Source organism: Lithobates pipiens, unplaced genomic scaffold (assembly GCF_037356315.1).
Source record: "Lithobates pipiens isolate NorthernLeopardFrog02 unplaced genomic scaffold, aLitPip1_a1.2 Scaffold_13, whole genome shotgun sequence".
Lineage (NCBI taxonomy): Eukaryota > Metazoa > Chordata > Amphibia > Anura > Ranidae > Lithobates > Lithobates pipiens.
The window spans coordinates 102,956,243-102,976,569 of record NW_027507718.1 but is presented as its reverse complement, the minus strand read 5'-3'; the positions used below and the strand labels follow the sequence as shown (position 1 = coordinate 102,976,569).

General features: G+C 41.1%; 1 protein-coding gene across 2 annotated transcripts in view; it reads left to right on the top strand.

Moving 5' to 3' along the window:
• Window positions 1–20,327, top strand: part of FRMPD1 (FERM and PDZ domain containing 1) — a 278,358-nt gene that overhangs the window by 202,135 nt on the left and 55,896 nt on the right. For both annotated transcript variants that reach the window (XM_077475354.1, XM_077475353.1), the window contains 3 exons: window positions 2,064–2,200; window positions 6,169–6,295; window positions 16,211–16,306. In XM_077475354.1, the coding sequence (XP_077331480.1) occupies window positions 2,064–2,200; window positions 6,169–6,295; window positions 16,211–16,306 (360 nt within the window). The remainder of the gene's footprint in view (window positions 1–2,063; window positions 2,201–6,168; window positions 6,296–16,210; window positions 16,307–20,327) is intronic.

Sequence of the window (20,327 nt, the reverse complement as noted above, 5' to 3'; positions counted from 1 at the left end):
TGCAATAAAATAAAATGCAGGTGCAGTTTTTTTTTTTTTTTTTTCAATATTCGTTAACACACCACAACAGAATGGCCAGGTATGATGGGGTCCTTATAAATAAAAGTACAGTCCAAAGTTGGTTACACAAGTTACAGTCTGACTTTATCATCTCATTTAGATCTACCACCACTTATGTAGTGTATGGGTCTGCCTGATTGGTTCCAAAAAGAATAGACTGATTGGGTGGACCCTAATATTACACACTGCTTTGGAATAGGAGATTTTTCAGAGACTGCACAACCAGATTGTAATGTGTATATGTGTATGGCCACCTTAAAGTATAACTAAAGGCAAAACTTTTTTTTTTACTTTTGGATAGAGTGGAGATGGATTAGAACACCTCTCAGGCATTATTGCTGTCTGTGTCCCATTGGGGAGATTTCCCCTCTCTACTTATCCTGTTTACCATTATAATTGAATGTGAAAGTTAAACAAAATCACAAATTTTGGGTTGTCCCCAGAAAAGTAATAGAGGGGAAATCTTCTGATGGGAACACTAATTCTGGTGACCTGGGGATCCCCAAGGGATTCCCTTAATTTGCAGGGATTTCCTCTCATTTACTGCTTGGCTAGGGGACAGGAAGTGAAGGGAAGTCTCCCCAATAGGACACAGATGGCAAAAAAAACCACAAGAATTATAACCCTCCCTTGCTCTATCCAAACTAAAAAATAAAAAAGCTTTGCCTATATTTCTACTTTACGAGCAGACACTACAGAATGTCTTCTATTACCACAATTACCCTGAAAACCCTCCTCTATGTGCTGTATTGGAAATGGCTTAATTTTTTTTAACAAGTCAATAAAATGGTCAATAAAGGTTTTTCCATTGGACTGGAAATAAAATCCTTAGTTACGTATTAAAACTAGTTTCAGAGTGGTACACTCATGAGTAGGGATGAGCTCGGTGTTCGACTCGAACGCATGTTCGGCTCGAACATCGGCCGTTCCTTTGTTCGACTAATTCAGAACTTTGTGGACCGTTCGCACCAAATTCGTGTGGCACGAACGGTCCACAATGCACCATCGCAGTGCATTGCTGGCTCATGATTGGCCAAGCATGCACGGTGACCCCGCATGCTTGGCCAATCACAGCGCCGGCAGCGAGGAGAGCCATAATTGCCCACAGGCAGGATGCCTGTGGCCAATTATAGCTCAGGGGGTTTAGTACACGCCCCACACAATATAAGGCTGCCAGCGCGGCGGCCTTGTGTAGTGTGTTCCGGCGTGCAGGGAAAGAGCTAGATAGGCAGGGACAGTGTGTTCTTTTCTCAAGCATCTTAAAGTTAAAGTAGTGTTTTGTTGCCCCAGCACAGCATACACCTGTATCTACCCTTTATTGCTGTTTTTCTCTAATTAAGGCATCTGCAGGAGTTAGTGGGTGTTGTGTGCCTCCAGCACAGTATGCACCTGTATATACCCTTTATTGCTGGTGTTCTATAATAAAGGCATCTTCAGGAGTTAGTGGGTGTTGTGTGCATCCAGCACAATATACACCTGTATCTACCCTTTATTGCTGATGTTCTCTAATACAGGCATCTGCAGGAGTTAGTGGGTGTTGTGTGCCTCCAGCACAGTATACACCTGTATCTAACCTTCATTGCTGGTGTTCTCTAATACAGGCATCTGCAGGAGTTAGTGGGTGTTGTGTGCCTCCAGCACAGTATACACCTGAAGATACCCCTTATTGCCGGTGTTGTCTGTTGCATATCTTGCATATTAGCCTTTAAAATTAGCACATTTGATTTTGAACGTTCGAGTCTCATAGACTTTAATAGGGTTCTAAAGTTTGTACAAATTTTAGGTCCGTTCGAAGGTTCTGATGCGAACCAAATTGGGGGGTGTTCAGCTCATCCCTACTCAGGAGGATTTTCTGGCTAACATAAGTAACAGGAGGCATCCAGCAGTACTTGTTCTTAGGCAAAACCTTTCAGGTTTAAAAAAAGTCTGACATTTTTGGTTTTAAGCTGTGATTTAAAGAGTTATTTTGTATGATTTGGTCTCATACTGTTCTGTCTCTGAAGAGCTGCAGTGACGTGCTTCAGGAAAGGTTTGCGATGGAGATGAAATGCAGTGTTGCTCTACGCCTGGCTGCCTTACATATACAAGAGCGTATTCACACTTGTGGACAGCCACAAAAGATATCATTCAAGTATATTGAGTAAGTATTCATCACTACATCTAAGCACATCATGATTTTTCTGTGATTGTATACAGAAATGTTACATTATTAAAAGATAATTATTTTAAACAGTGCTTTAAGAGAAAAGAAGTATTGGAATCTCCGTTGCTGACTTCTTTTTAAAGGTACAGATTCCAGTCCATTATTTGCATCCTGGCTTGGCTAGCTAGTGATTCAGTTACCTGAAACAAGTATACAGGGTGGGAATTTGGACTTTTTTGTATTAGCTGCCCTTTCAGCTTCAAAATTCTTAAAGTCCAACTCCAGACAACCGTTTTAACAAGGGAGTAGAATAAGCCCTTGTACACACGGTCGGACATTCCGACGGAAAATGTCCGATCGGACTGTGTTGTCGGATAATCCAAATGTGTGTGGGCTCCATCGGACTGTTTCCGTCGGAATATCCAACGGACAAAGTTTTAGAGCTGGGCTATAAAACTTTCCGACAACATTATCCGATCAGACTTTGTCCGATTGTGTGTAGAGAATTCCGATCGGACAAAGTGCCACGCATGCTCAGATCAAATTCCTAGACCAAAGCTATTGGCTACTAGCCTGAACGTAGTCCCATCGTAACGAAATAGCGTCATCGCGTTACGTACGATCGGACTGTGTTGTCGGATAATCCAAATGTGTGTGGGCTCCATCGGACTGTTTCCGTCGGAATATCCAACGGACAAAGTTTTAGAGCTGGGCTATAAAACTTTCTGACAACATTATCCGATCAGACTTTGTCCGATTGTGTGTAGAGAATTCCGATCGGACAAAGTGCCACGCATGCTCAGATCAAATTCCTAGACCAAAGCTATTGGCTACTAGCCTGAACGTAGTCCCATCGTAACGAAATAGCGTCATCGCGTTACGTACGATCGGATTTTCCGACAACTTTGTCCGACCGTGTGTATGCAACACAAGTTTCGGACAAAATCCGTCGGACAAAATCCGACGGATTTTGTTGTCGGAATGTCCGACCATGTGTACAAGGGCTAAGACATTCTGTCAAGTATTTATTGCTGTCTGTATATGGGCCAATACTGTCCAATCTTGTTTGATCCCTTTCCCAAGCAGCATAGCTCAGATCCCTCCAAGATCCAAATCTATGGCAGCACTGTTCTCTGATTTCTGTCCCCAGCCACATCCTCCAATCCATACATGATGAAGCACCATACTCTGCACCCCTGTGTACAATGAGCAGTCAGTCTCCTCTGCTGTCCTTAGTAGTCTATGCCACGTATAATAAATAGAGTTGGGCCAAACCCCCCCCCCAGTTCGGTTCACGGCAGAACTCTCAAACATGGCAAAAGTTCGGACCCGAATCACGAACCCCATTGAATTCTTTGGGACCCAAATTTGAAGAATCAAAAGTCCCCATTTTGAAGGATTATATGCAAGTTATTGGCCATAAAAAGGGTATGGGGGACCGGGAACTGCCCTTGGGGACATGTATCAATGCAATATTTTTTTTTAAAAAGATTGTTTTTACAGGAGCAGTGATTTTAATGATGCCTGGGGCGTCCCCTTAGTCTGCATGTAAAGTGGTGCATCTGTACCTTGTATAGAACCTGCTGCAGCAAAACTGACATTTATACAGGAAAAAAAAACATTTAAAATGATATCCCTGTAAGCTGGCTTTATTTGGACAATTGCCGGGAATCCAAAAATGTTAAAAAAAATGGCGTTGAGGGTCTCGTATGGATTTTAAGAGGAACCCCACACCAACATTAAAAAAAAAAAAAACTATATGGCCTCCCCCCCTAAAATCCATACCAGACCCTTATCCGAGATTGCAGCTGGCAGGTCAGGAAAGGGGGGGTACGAGACAGCACCCCCGTCCATGAACCATGCCAGGCCAGGGGGGTGCTTTGGGACGGGAGGCTCTTCAACTGAGCAGAACATTTTATTAAACAACAAAAAATTGATCTTTCTAATCAAAATTAGCATAAGCATCTCAATGAGCAAAATTGAGAATTTCTGTTTTGGCAATATCTGCTAACAGCAAAATTGTTAATTTCACAGCAAAATCTATTTAGACAAAATCAAATTCCTCATTCCTAGATGGCAACTTCCATGTTTCTGTTATGCCGCGTACCTACGACCGGACTTTCTGGCAGACTAGGTCCGACGGTCTTCCCAACGGACTTTTCAGCGGAGTTCCGACGGACTTCCGACCAAACAGACTTGCCCACACACGAACGGACAAAAGGCCGTTTGTTTTGAATGTGATGACGAGACTAGAAAAGGAAGTTTAATATCCAGTAGCCAATAGCTTACCTTGCGTTGAATTTGGTCCGTCAGACCAGCATACAGATGAACGGTTTTCCCGATAGGAATTTAATTCCTCGGACAGACTTGAAACATGTTCTATTTCTAGGTCCATTGGATTTTTATAACGAAAAACAATCGGATTAGCCCACTCACGATTGGATTGTCCGATGGACTGATCCCATCGGACCTAGTCTGCTGGAAAGTCCGGTCGTGTGTACACAGCATAAGAAATATCAATACATTTCTTCAAAAGGTAAATTATATGCAGGAACCGAGACCCAAGAACTGCAGGCTTTCTGTTGTGTTAGGTTTATAAACACATTCATTTGCTTTCAACAAGTGTCTACACTGAGAATTCATGCATGAAAGCAATCATTCTTTCACTGTTCTTTTTTGTTATAGATTTGAACTTGGTTCATCGCTATTAGTATTGACAGTTCTTATGTCTGACATTTAGATAGTTGCTGCCCATTGCTTGTATCTTTTTAGCCTCATTTGTAAAATAGTCAAACAGCTGGTAAGATAGTAGCTATAAAACGCCCAGATTATATAGTTTACTCACAGCCCTGGGTCAAATTTGAGAAAACAAAATGCTTCTCCGCCTATTAAAGGGGAACTGCAGTCTTCTCACATGGTTTGTAATGAAACATCTTTGTCATACTGAAGCTTCCCTCCAAACACTTTGCACATTATTTTATATATACTTTGATTCTGTACTTGCCAAATATGCTGCAGAAATCTCCCTCCACTGAGTCTGGCTGTAATCATTTTAAAGCGGTTGTAAACCCTTACAGATCACTTTAACCTACAGGTAAGCCTAGATTAAGGCTTACCTGTAGGTGCAAGAAATATCTCCTTAACCTAAACGGTTTAGGAGATATTTTCCTAAAATTGGGCACCGATGTCTATGGCGCATGCGCGCTGTAGACAATAGTGCAGGCGCACTGAGCACGCCATTAGTGAAGGCAATCATGCGCATGCGCCGGAGTGACGTCATTGCTGCTCTGGCCAGTCACAGTGCCAGAGCAGCGATACCTGGAAGTTACTCTGGGTAGCATGGTGGCAACGGAAGATGTGAACGAGGGTTGATTTGGGGGCTTCGATCTCAGGTAAGTAATTCATAATGAGCTATTATGCTATGTATACTAGCTCATTATGCCTTTGTACTGCAAGGTGGTTTTTTTTTGGACAGGCTTTACTTCCTCTTTAACTGTGGGCAGCTGAAGCTGCTGCCTGTTTATTTCCTGGATTTACGCAGACACACAGAGGCACACCTCCAGTTCTGCAGCTCTCATTGGCCCTCCTATGATTCAGCCCCCTCCCTCCCTGGCAAACTTTCACAGTGAGAGAGAGAGCCGTACATGATATCATAAACCTAGGCTTTTTACCAGACAAGAAAGAGGAAGTGGGCTGTATAAGATATTTACTGGCAGAAAAAAAAAGTTTTACTATCCAAAGTTAAAACAACAAAGGGCAGACGATTTAATAGATGGAAAGATGAAGAAATTACTGAAGTTGCTCTTTATCCCAAATTTACCAATACATATATCTTGCCCAATAAAATTTCAGGATCCCCCATTTCAGGACCCCCCCCCCCAAGTTTTGGTTTGGTAATGTTTGTTTGGAAATTGTATTCTCCAGTATATTTTTAACAGCGCTAACAACTTTTTTTTCCCCTGTAGGAAAGACTGGGGAATAGACAATTTTCTCTCTCCGACATTACTACGTAATATGAGAGGGAAAGACATAAAGAAAGCCATCAGCTTTCACATTAAGCGGAACCAGTGTATTCTTGAACCAAGACAGAAGGTAAATATCCATAATGCTCCCCTTACAAACAGAGTCATTTAGTAGGAAACCTGGTCATGTGAGATAATTCATATTAAGCATGTGTGATACTGTTTAAACCAACCCTGACGATGATGAATAAAAAATAATCATCCAAACAGCATCTATAGAAGAAGACAGTCTGTACTTCTCTGGTCCAGTGCCTCTTCATGAATTCTTCAATCTGCAGCAGACAAATGCCGACCTACGTATGAGATATGAAGATCATTTGGGCAGTGCAGCTCTGCTAAAGAGCAAAGATTTAATAAAAAGGCATTGGACAAGTTTAACTGTCATTTTTTACAGGTGCTATTTGGCTAAAGTTATTTAAAGTGGAACTTTAGGCTTTTGTATTAAAATGGGTAGACATACAGGATTTTTAATGCAGAAGAGACATGCTTTGTCTCTTCTGCATTAAAGCTACTTACCTGCCTTTCCGCCCTTGTACAGTGTGGCCAGGTGGGGAGCTCGAGGATGCCACATCAATGAAGCTGAGGTGAGTATTGTTCCACTTTAAGGGTGTGTATCTACTTTTTAACTATTATCCTAGACAGAGGGTCATGGGTCTTGCAGCCACATAGGACAATCAGGGGAGAATGAAAACTCCTCCTTAAAGCTTTAACCACACACTGATAAAAGTCACAAGACTGCTCTAACTGCTGATGAGAAAAGGTATTTAGCAGTTTATATTTACTAAACTATTGAATTTCCATGTCCTATGTACTGTGGGAGACCAGATATAGTGAATGCAGGGTCCTGGGTAATTCTTTGATTATTGACTTCCCTGGTTCCTCATTCCCAATTTATTAACATGCTAACTACATTTTTAAATAAAACATTTCTGTTTTCATTACGTTCATTTAGGATGTGGATTTTAGGATGAAGCTTTTTAGCTTCCTGAAAGGGTGGCATTCCGACCTCCAATGTAAGGCTTGCATTCTTTAATGACCAGCAGTGTGAGGGGGGGCATTTTTCTCTCTGATTCCCAATGACCTAATTTTAGCAGAGTTTCCCTGAGACCTGATTATTAATTGAATTACCCTCTGGGGTAAAAAATGTTGAGAAAGGTACTTCAATATGTAATGCAAGCAGATCATAGCTGGTGCGAGGTACCACCAGGGTGTTGTACATTTCCTGAAAACATCACAGTGCCTTGCCTCAGTACTTCTCTCAAGAGCATTCAGTCCTGATGCAAGCAGTGAGCTGATTCTTCAGAGGAATTATGCAAATACCGAAATGTTTTGATGGGTAGATGTCAATTTTGAGAAGTGGATATTCCTTGGCAGGCTGCATTTGCAGGCAAAGTGCCATGTGCAATGCCATCATGTGATGCTGAGCCTCCATAACTGAAAGATCTGAAATCTATTGCATGAAATGGGTGGGTCAAGGATAGTAAAGCTGGTGGGGAAAGAACTAGAGGATGCTGGATGTCCTGCAGTCAAGAAATTAGGTGAGCATTATCTGACTTGCTTCAGCTTCTAATGAACACTGTTAGAAGATGCCAGACCAGTTCCAGACGTTCATCTATCACCGACACGTTTTGTGAAACTACTTTCTCAAAGGATGCAGTGTCAGACTAGGAAGCACTAATTATTGCAAACTTCTGCCCTTTTTCTCTTTATTATCGGCGCCATTTTAACTCATGGCAAACCTCGCTCATCCTAATGGAATTTGGTACCATGTTTTGTTTGTGTTCATGCTGGGGAGATTTGACTTCCAGGATTTGTCCTGGTGACCATTATCACTGAGACAAATTGCACAGAAAACCAGAAGCAAAATAGAGAGGTAATCTCTCAATGTGGAGCAGTGTTCCAGTGGCAACTGTTTAGGAGGGCAATTCACCTCTCTTTTTGGAAAATTTCCCCTCACTTCCTGTTGCATCTCTGGACACAGATTGCAAAAAAATAACTTACAAGCAATTTAGCACAAGGGCGGGGGTGAACGTGGAACAATTATAAGCCTACATAGGTACTCCCAAACAGATACAAAATCAAGGGTAAAGATAAGGTGGGGTGGAACTTTGTATGTACCTCTGTAGGGTTTAATTAAAGATATATAGCACAAGTTTAAAATATGAAATCAAACTTCATTTTTCATCTATTCATGAGAGCATGTTACAGTTGTAAGAATAGAGTTACTGTTATTTTAGTCCAGGACATGTTGATAATGTATGGCCTACACATTTCGTGGGAAACCCCACTTCATCAGGGCCTTAGAATAGCATAAATACAATAAGAGTATTGTAGTAACCTAAAAATACAATATTGACAGAGTTATAAAACAATATTAGCAAGTATTGACATTCTTTATAAAGAACATATGAGATTTCTAAAAGTAGTGTAAAAGTAAAAGTAGGGCAGCATAAAGTTTTTTAACAGCTCAAGGTTGCATTCAATCTAGATCGAATGCAACCTTGAGCTGTTAAAAAACTTTATGCTACACTACTTTCATTATAAAACTGTTTGGGCAACTGTGAATGCCCTATAAATATATATTGTTTTAGAAATCTCATATATCCTTTATAAAGAATATCAATACTCGCTAATATTGTTTTATAACTCTGCCAATATTGTATTCTTAGGTTACTACAATACTCTTATTGTATTCATGCTATTCTAAGGCCCTGACGAAGCAGGGTTTCCTGTGAAATGTGTACCCAATACATTTGATCTATCTCACCAGGATCAGCATGTCCTGGACTAAAATAACAGTAACTGCATTCTTACAACTGTAACATGCTCTTAACTAATCAATAGATGAAAAAGAAAGTTTGATTTCATATTTTAAACTTGTGGAATATATCTTTGTTTAAACCCTTCAGAGGTGCATGCAAAGTCCCACCCCACCTTACCTTTACCCTTGATTTTACACGCAATTTAACCCTCCCTACTTTATTCAAAACTAGAAAGAAACATTTTTGCTATGCACACTTTAAAGATGAACTATAATATAAATAAGCCACCGTCTAATCCAGCTCTGGATTCAAAATGAAATGAAATGAAATTAACGTAGCTTTACATACAGCTGGCAGAAGTACCTGAATCTACCTTAATAAAATAGATTTGTGTGACTAGATGAGGTTGCCACCATCACTTCATCATATACCAAAAAATTTGAAATACTCATAATGGGATTTTGAAGGCAACTTACTATCAAGATTGAATTAAAATATCAGGTTTTTTTTTTTTTTTTTTTACAATTAAAATTGAACTCCTACATATAAATGGAGCATCTTCTCATATAGTTACATAACTTGTTTAAAACGAGTGTAAGATCTCCTTCAATGAAAGTTATAAAATTGTGTGATACAAATCCAATGGTATCCACCAAAGCTGATTGTCAACCCACAACCATATAGCTCGTTGGTCTGTTAAACTAGGGAATCCAACACGTTTTGACAGTTAAATTCTCAAAAATCAGGACCACCAACCCATGTGTCATCAACTGTCATAGAAATATATATATATATTTATGGTCGGAGCTGGTGCAGGGTGGACTAACTGGTGTTCTAACTGGCCTAAAAAGGGGAAAGCGACAGAGAAAATGAGCAGCCGTGTTGCTACTGGAGATGATGAGTGGCAGTTTGAGCCACTTGCTGAAATGCTTGCAGCGATTGCAAGGAAGTGGCCTTATTTGAATTATGAGGTGAGAATGAATGAATGGATGAATGAGGTGAGCAGCTGTGTTGCTACTTGAGATGAGTGGCCGTATTAAGCTATTGCAGAGATGCTTGCAGCTATTGCAAGAAAGCAGCTTTATTTAAATCTATAAATTAAATTATAAGTGTGTAGGAATGAGGAGAGCAGCCATGTTGCTACTGGAGATGAGTGGCCGTATTGAGCCATTGCATTGATGCTTGCAACGATTGCAAGGAGCTTTGTTGAAAGTCGAAAGAAAAGGTTATAGAGGAAATGTGATTATGTAGGAATGACCGTGCGCAACACTGAGCAAATTGGTGGAGAGAATTGTGTATGATCATGTATGGATAGACTGAGAAAGTCAAACGTAAGTACTGCTGAATTCGTACAGTCGATGTGACTAGTTTGAACTGGGTTATAGCTATGGAATAGTCTGGGAAGATTTGACTTATTTGAGTCGGTGATGCAACAGGATTTGGCTTGGTTGTTAGAGTTGCGTTTGGCAAGGACTGGAATCGTTGCGCCGATGCTGCGACTAGACTCAAATCCTCCGTAGATGCGACTGAGAGGCTCGTATATGGGATCCGACCGTATCGCTGAGGATATGGCTGGGTTCGGAATGATTGAATTGTGATGGTGGTTGAAGTGGCTGGTGATTGCCAATGATCCGAAACATAGAAGCGAAGTTGCGACTAGATTCGAATCGGCCGTAGATGCGAGGTGACTACAGGGCTCGTATGACAGATCTGCCCGTATTGCCGATGATATGGCTGGGTTTGAATCGACTAAATGGTGATGGTGGTTTGAAGGGGCTTGTGATTGCCGAGGATCCGAAACATAGAAGCTAAGTTGCGACTTGATTCGAATCGGCCATAGATGTGAGGTGACTACGGGGCTCGTATGACAGATCTGACCGTATTGCCGATGATATGGCTGGGTTTGAATCAACTAAATGGTGATGGCGGTTGAAGGGGCTTTGTGATTGCCGAGGATCCGAAACATAGAAGCGAAGTTGCGACTAGATTCGAATTGGCTGTAGATGCGAGGTGAGTAAGGGGCTTGAATGTCGGATTTGACCGCATCGCCGTGAAGTGAACGGCTCGAGTTAACCCGCGTTGGGTAGAAAGCATGAAATACATGAAAGATAACATAACATAGAAAGACTTACGGTGGCGTAAGTGCGACTTTTTGCAAAACGAACATGATAAACGAACATGATAAATTAACTATTAGAGTTTAGAGGAGCGGTAACAACAAAGTCCTACCTGCGACAGTGAGTGTGTAGCGGTCCGAGCGTGGGACAATCGATGAAGATATATGACCGATCTCGAAGGTACAACTACGTGGACACGCAGTGAGTTGGCAGAGTCAGCCTGTGCAATGCATTTGACACGAATCAGCTTAAAAAATGTATGAGATGAATCTGATATAAATTGTCAGTAAGGAGTATCTGATACGAATTGGTTGTAGAGTGTATGCCATTCCTTACTGTGAAACCAAACACCTATCAACCACCCATCCCCCCAGGCTAGTCAAGTGCAGGAAAGACATCAGGTGGGTTTAATTGCACCTCAATCAGCCACAGAAACCCATACAAACAATACCTGTTTATCTCAAAAGAGGATGAGAACAGTGAATCTTATAACCAGTGAAGCCTATGGCGAGTGATATTGGAGAACGACCAACAGGGACTCGGAGGCTTGGATCTATGAATGAATCGTATGTTTGGTAGAAGGAATTTACGAATGTACTATGCCTGTGCCGAAAGATGTCAGGACATGAGTGTCAACAACTCAGAGGTAGGTTTTGCGAAAGGGGTGCAGGATAGTAAGCATGATAAGCTGCAAGTTTGCACATGATATGACAAGATTCAGATACTACTTATCTGCGACCATGAGCGGGAACCGCCGACGAAGACCACGAATGAAGAAGCCGAAGTGCACCTGCGATTGGATGCACAGATAGTCGACCGTGAGGAAGCTGAGAAGAGTCGGCCCCTTGATGTGCAGTACCTTGCACTGGAACCGACACAGACCGTGTGGGTGGTCTGATTAAATACCCTCCGGGCTCCTCCCATAATTACGGGCCACCATACTGGCCCTCTTATATATATATATATATATATATATATATATAGATGAGAGAGAGAGTAGTAATAACCACTTTAAAACAAAGAGTTTCAAGATAATTAAGGTGATCAAAAAATACATACATAGGGTCTGTCTTTGAGATAAAACTAAATTATTTAAGTTATTAAACCAAAGGCATTTTAGAGACTCCCATTATTGTCCCAAAATATGCCTCCCAAATTCCATGGAAAACTATAAAAATAAAATAGGATAGAAGATAATTTGTAAAAATTATTTCAAACATGTTGGATTCCCTAGCTGACTGGACCAACAATCAAGCTGTATGGTTGTGGGTTGACAATCAGCTGTGGTGGATACCATTGGATATGTACCACATGTTATAACTTTCATTGAAGGAATTCTTATGCTGTGTACACACGACCGGACTTTCCGGCAGACTAGGTCCGACGGTCTTCCTGACGGACTATCGGCAGACTTCCGACAGACTTTTCGAATGAATGGACTTGGCCACACACAATCACACCAAAGTCTGACAGATTTGACTGTGATGACGTACACCCGGACTAGAATAAGGAAGTTCATAGCCAGTAGCCAATAGCTGCCGTAGCATCGGCTTTCGTCCGTCGGACTAGCATACAGACGAACGGATTTTTCAACCGGACTCGAGTCCGTTGGAAATATTTGAAACATGTTCTAAATCTAAAGTCTGTCTGATTTTTCGACAGTAAAGGTCCGATGAAGCCCACACACGATCGAATTATCCAACGGATTTGTTCCGTCAGACATTTGCTGTTGGAAAGTGTTGCTGTGTGTACACAGCATTACATGCGTTTTAAACATGTTATGCAATTATATGTGAAGATGCTCCATTTATTTATTGAGTTCAATTTTAATTGTAAAAAATAAATACTGATATTTTATTTCAATCTTGATAGTAAGTTGCCTTCAAAGTCCCACAATGAATTTACTTTAGTATCAGTCTAATGTAATTCCCTGCACAGCAGCTCTTAGACTAGCAAAGAGAGAAGTAGCATTGTAGATATGTTATGTTTCACTACAATCATAGAAAATATATAAAAAGCTCAAATCCTAAAATCAAGAGTACACTAATTATATATAGCAGCGCTCAAACATGCGAGTCTTGTTCAGAAGACCTTCATTTTGTGCTCATGAAACAATGGTGATTGGATACAGTCCAGTTTGTGAAAAGGAGAGAGATACAAACAGCTTCCACCTCATGTTCCACCTTTCGTGCTCCAAAACAAGAGCCCCCTTTGGGGATGCACTCACCAAAATTCTAAAGTATTTGAGCCTTCATGATATCAAACCAATTACTCCTTGGCCGCTAGATGTCTCAATAATGGGAGGTCCAGTGTTTTTCATATAAAAGACAAGATTATACCAACATAGTGTGATATTGTTTTAACCTTTTTATTAGAACCACCCATATAAATAAATTATGCGTACCAAACAGAATAAAAACAATCGCTTTAAAAATGTGTGTACTGTGCCTTTTTCCTCGTTATGATCTACCACGGTCACCGCGGACGTCCGCTCTATAGACTGGTTTACTTCCTGGTGCCTTGGTTATTCAAAACTCGGTGCATGGAACGCACACGTCACCGAGTTTTGGACCTCCCATTATTGAGACATCTAGCGGCCAAGGAGTAATTGGTTTGATATCATGAAGGCTCAAATACTTTAGAATTTTGGTGAGTGCATCCCCAAAGGGCTCTTGTTTTGGAGCACGAAAGGTGGAACGTGAGGTGGAAGCTGTTTGTATCTCTCTCCTTTTCACAAACTGGACTGTATCCAATCACCATTGTTTCATGAGCACAAAATGAAGGTCTTCTGAACAAGACTCGCATGTTTGAGTGCTGCTATATATAATTAGTGGACTCTTGATTTTAGGATTTGAGCTTTTTATATATTTTCTATGATTTTATGTTTTAAACAAGCAGCAGCTACTATTTTTATTTTAATTTTATTTTTATTAATTTGTATTATAATTGTTGGTTTAGTGTTTAAGTAGTGCTTACTCACTTAAGGCATATCTCATCCTGAAGCGCTGAGCAGTGTGCAACTGTAGTTAGGGATATAGAATTTTCAGCACGCAGGCTTTGAATATGTTTCACTACAGTGTACAAAACTGTTTATGTTAAGCCTGGTACACACGGACCGAATGTTGGGTGACATTGGCTGTTCAATAAAAACCGACCGACATTCGGCCCATGTGTTTGGAAGCCGGTCTGACAGAAGCATGCTGGAAAACCAGTAGCCAACTGGCTCCCAATCAGTGCTCTCAGTCAATGGCTGGAGTGTTCTGGCAGGGTGGGGCGTTCCCCTGTCAGAACACAACAGCTCAGCGGGGGAGATTGCTGCACTAACATTAGATTGTTAGTACAGCGGCTCCAACCTGAGCTGAAAGTTTATTTCCCTTCAAGCCACTGGGTTGAACGGAAAAAAAAAAAAAAGATAGTGTGTATCAGTCTTATTAATGAGAGCTTCCTAAGATGAGGCAAGAGGAGAATAATGATATTATCAGTGTGCTGTATCCCTTCATTGTCTAGAAATAGACTGGGAGGAGTCCTATGGAAGGCTGCATTTGGCCAGTGCATTTGGCAGAAAAGTCTCTTAGAACATAGTACTTAGCTGTGCTGCGTGGCAGGGGTTTCTGAATTACAAGACTGACGGGATATAATTCTTTGACAGTACTGATATACATATTTTGTGTTTTTATCTGTTTACATAGACATAGAATAAGGGAACTACATACAGTATTGTTTTTTTGACAATGGTGTATTTCTTCTGAGCTATGTCACCTATTGTCATAAGTTGCTTGTTAATCTGTACTTACTTTAACCCCTTCAGATTTGCGCTATAGCCGAATGACGTCCTCCCCTTTGCATGCTGTGATCACCGAGTTAATGAGACTCTGGTGATCACAGATTGGAGTAAAGGGTTGATCCCGGCCCCTTACCACGTGATCAGCTGTCAGCCAATGACAGCTGAACACGTGATGTAAACAGAAGATCGGTAATTGTTTTTTTTTTAAGAGAAAAAAAAAGCCGATCACCGGCTTCTGTTGAAGGGACAAAGGTCCCAAGAGGAAGAGGCAAAGCTGCCTCATATGTGCCCACCAGTACCGCCTGCCAGTGCCACCTGCCAGTGCCCACAGTGCCACGAATCAGTACACATAGTGCCATGAAACAGTGCCCACCAGTACATAAAAGTGCCAACAATCAGTGCCACCTATCAATGCCCACGAGTGCCACCTATCAGTGCCCACTAGTGGTGCCAATCAGTGCCTCATCAGTGCTGCCTATCAGTGTCACCTACCAGTGCCGATCAATGCCCATCACTGCTACCCATCCGTGCCCATCACTGCCACCCATCAGTGCCCATCAGTGCCAGCTAGCAGTGCCACCTATTAGTGCCACCTATCAACGGCCCTTCAGTGCCACCCATCAGTGCCACCTCTCAGTGATCACCAATGGCACCTATCAGTGCCCACCAGTGCCGCCTATTAGTGCCCATCAGTGCCACCTTATCACTGCCCATCAATGCAGCCTATCGGTGCCCATCAGTACCCATCAGTGTAGCCTCATCAGCATACATCAATGAAGGAGAAAAATTACCTGTTTACAACATTTATTAACACAATATAAAATGGTTTTGTAATTTTTTTGTTATATTTTGGTATTCTTCAATTTTTTTTTACAAAAAATAAAAACCCAGAGGTGATCAAATACCACCAAAAGAAAGCTCTATTTGTGGGGAAAAAATGATAACAATTTAATTTGGGTACAGTGTTGTATGACTGCGCAATTGTCATTTAAAGAGTGACAGCGCTAAAAGCTGAAAATTGGTCTGGGCAGGTGGGCAGTTTAGGTGCCCAGTAAGCAAGTGGTTAAAGTGATAAGCATCATTTCAATACAAAGCAAGTGTTTTGGTAACAAGAATATTGATGTTGTAGCAAGAAATAAGAAATACTTTTAATGAGGCATAAAAGCAAGATATAAATGAAAAAGAAGCAAGCTATTATTGGGGCATGGGAAGGGAATGATATGTGGGTTGTTTTTTCATTCACTATGGAAAGCTAGTTCAGCTAACCTTCTGTAGAAAATAGAATAGTAACTATCTTTCTTATGTATTTTGACTCACTTTAGCCACCTGTATCTGCAGCTCAAATCCGGTTACAATATTTAAAGATTCTTGGAGATCTGAAAACCTATGGAGGGAAAATTTTTCATGCTACATTAATGGTATGTGTTTTAAAATTTGAACAAAGTTTGTGGAGTATACATATTGTATGCACAAAGGTGAAGGCAATTCAGTTTAATGTGTAAAGCAAGATTTAAATTCTTTGTGGAACTACGAGCACACTGGGTAAGAAACACATATTATATTACCATGCAATTATCCATAATGGACACAAAGCATTTTATTTTCACTTATAGTTCTATCACAAAGATTTGCGTGAAGGCGTATGCCACTAAATATGGCTCTTTTGTCTCACTTTACTTTCCTGCTGTCACAACCTGGAGGATTTGGTCAAGGAGTGACCCCTTACCTGCACACATCACTAAGATGCCCAGAACCAACATAATATGCTGTGCGTTACAGTCCAATCATACCTGTGTTTATACACAGATTATTTAATAACAGGTATTTTATTTTGATCAGTACTTACAGTATATAGCACAGTCACGGTTTCTCTGGGAATAGTCTTTGTAGCTACAGCCCTATGCCTGGAACAGCAGGCTGATCCTCTAGTTGCAAAGTAAAATGCACTGCATCAATTAGAGGATCAATCATTTCTTGTGAAGTTGAGTCATAAGGGACTTGCTGAAACACAGGCTCTTTAGAAGTCTGTGAAGGCTCTAAATGGGAATCAGAGATTATATTGGAAACCTTGGGCTCGCTTGGAGGTGGAGGTACACTACACTAGCAGGTTCTGTGGTAGAATGCACAAAAGTACTCTTAAGCCTCATACACACGATGCGATTGTTAGCCAGCATTTAATCTTTGGCGAAAGGGCATGTGCCTGGATCTTGTCTTGCATACTAACGGTACACAATTATCGGCCAACAAACACGAACGGAGTGATCTCCCCCAGGCTCTGGGAGTCATTATTCCAGAGACATGTTTAGCCATTATTCAAGTCCTGCAGAAGGACTATGTTAGGGTAGGTTTTTACCTTTAAGATCACATTCTTTGTATTTATGTTTATGTGTTGTATTAATTTGTTGATTACATAATTCTCAATATTGTAATATGCTGTGAATGTCCTCTTTGTCCTCATGTATGCTGTAAGCTTTTCCTGCTCCTTTTTTGGACTACATGCATATTTTCCTTCAATAACCTTCCCAGCATGCTATCCTGGGCAATACACACCTAGCCTAGTAACTTAGCAATGTTTTTTGTCAGCTACATTTTGGGGCTTACCCTAAACAACCTCTAAAATGTGTACAAATATTATTGTTGTCCTCAAATTCAGGCAGAGTGCAAGAGACAATTTTTTGTGGCCCAAACTCATTTGGAACCCTCCCTCCCCCCAAAAATGCTAAGTCAACAGATCCAAATACTCTGTCTGCTTACTTTCAAACCCCATACACTCTATCCCTCTTTTGTGTTCATATTTCTGTATAAATTCCCCAAACCATGTAGTGCAAGGGCTGGCCTGATTACCTACAAATTGAAACTTGAATTTTTTTGACTCCTATTATATTGATTGGTTAAATCATAATGTCAAAATGTGCTGCAATTTGGACAGTGTGTATCCAGCTTTTTCGATTATGACACTTCTTACCTGTCCACTGGGCTGCCAATAGTGTAAGTAAGGTGGGGCTGGCCAAAGTATCACTGATTATTTATGCAAACAGCTCTCATGGAAGTGGAGAGGGTTACCTGTCCAAAACATCTTCCCATTACCTCCCCCCTAAAATGTGTCTAATGGCCACCAGAGAGGGGGGGGATCAGATAAGTTGACCTTCCTTTTGTCTTTAAATACCCATTTAAGTGTATCCTTTGTGTCAAATATGCTTGCAATGTTATGTGCAGAAGTAGTAGTTTATATTTTCTTATTTTAATCCACTGTTTCCTTCCAACCCAGAGTAATGGTAGGACGTTGCTGCCCAGTTCCATCATCAATGGGATTTTCTCAACTGTGGTGGTGCTGTTGATGGCAAGCATGTCCAGATTGTACCACCAACCAACCAATTGTACCACCAACCAACTCTGGCTCCTATTATTTTAATTATAAGAGCTTTTTCAGCATAGTCATGCTAGCTGTAGTGTCTGCCAACTACAAGTTCCTGTATCTGGATGTTGGGAAGAACGGCCGCAACTATGATGGAGGAGTGATTATGCAAACAATGTTCTACAAGCGGCTCCAGAATGGTACCTTAAACTTGCCACCTGCTGAGGAGAATGTTGAGGGCCTCAATTTTGTTTTCGTAGCAAATGAGGCCTTTGTTCTGGGGGAACATCTGATGAAGTCGTTTCCTATGAAGAACCTCGCCACAGAGCAGAGAATCTTCAATTACAGGCTCTCTCGTGCCAGAAGGGTGGTTGAAAACGCCATTGGCACCCTATCGAGTTGTTTCAGGCTGTTTCTGACTCCAGTCAACCTGGCACTCTACAAGATAAATCATATGGTCCTGTGCAGCTGTATTCTCCATAATTTTTTTTTAACGAGGAATGCTACCAGCTACCTAGCCTCACTGCCAAGTGATGTGGACCCTGCAGTGGCAGGCCCAGCTGAAGAAGCTGTAACTTGTCCGTCTGTGGGCGTGCTGACAGCTATTGAAAATGCCAGTGCTGGATTGCTGGTACAAATTGCCAGAAATACCTGGAATATTTGGTGGGTAGAGGGGCAATGTCTTGGCAGCAAATTGTAGCTGATAATTTTTCATTTTTTTGAGGTTCATAAACCCCTATTTCATTTGAACGACTGTTGTCTGTGTTTCTTATATGTCTAATATGTTCCCAAATGGGTTTTATTTTGGCCACTTGCTCCATTATTGCAAATGTACCTTAATTGCTACATGAGGTGACAATATCTTCTTCACCTGTTATTGTGTACTGTGGGTCTGCTACACACAAAAACACACACAATGTTTTTGTTCCTAATGGATCTAATGCATGAAGTTCAAAAACATTATGCCTTTTTTTATTTTTATTTATTTATTTATTTATTTGAGAAGACTTCACATTTACAAAATGTGAACGTTTGGCAGTACATTCAGATAGGTAATAATAAAAAAAAAGGAAAAGGGAAGGGGTACAATTGAAGAACATCTACATGAAAGCGTAAACTTTGTTTACAGTGCACTACGTATACACAGCATTGGGGTTCATATATAGAGGTAGCTCAGTTGGTGGATACGTTATAGAGGGTAGTAGCGCATTTGGTTATAGGTTAGTTTTCGTGGGGGTTCTCGGTCATGGCATTACATGTGGCTGCGTTGCCCAACCAGGAGCCCCAAATTTTCCCATATTTGGCTGGGCAGCCCCTATAAACATAAATTTCTTTCTTGTAAGGTAGGACATTGTTGATGGTGGATATCCATTCCTGAAGTGTCGGAGGTAATGCCCACATTTTTTTGCTATTAGTAATCTGGCTATGAATAGTAATTCCTGCAGAAAAGTGAAATGGAACTTGTCAGATTCTGGTTTGGGGAACACACCCAGTAAGCATTGTTTGGGGCATAATGTCAGGGGGATCCCATCTCGTCATGTATGAACTTAACTATGTGAGACCAGTAATCTTGTATTACTGGGCATGACCAAATAAGGTTAAAGAAGGTACTGGAGGGACTGTCACATCTGGGGCAAAGTGGATTCTGAGCCGGTCTGTATTTGGCAAGGCGACCGGGGGTACACTCTGTGTACACTCTGTGGATGATATATATTTGTGTTAGGCGATCAGAGAGTTTAGTAGAGACTGTTTTACAGGTGCCTAGTGCGTCCTCCCATTCCTCGTCCTCCATCTCCCCCATGTCTCCCATCCACCTATCTTTTAGAGTATAGGCTAGAGCAGTCACTGTAGTTTGGATAAGGTCATTATAGAACATGGTGATGAGTTTTGAGGAGTCCTGTCCTATTAAAATACTCAGAGTGGCCATACGTTCTAGATTTGGTGGGTTATCTCACGAAATTGAGTTTGGAGGGCGTGACAGAGCTGGAGGTATCGGATAAGCATGGAATTGGGGAGGTTAAATTTGTTTTTGAGTTGTTGGAATGATTTCAAAGTGTAATCTCGGTAAACATCTGAAAGGTATG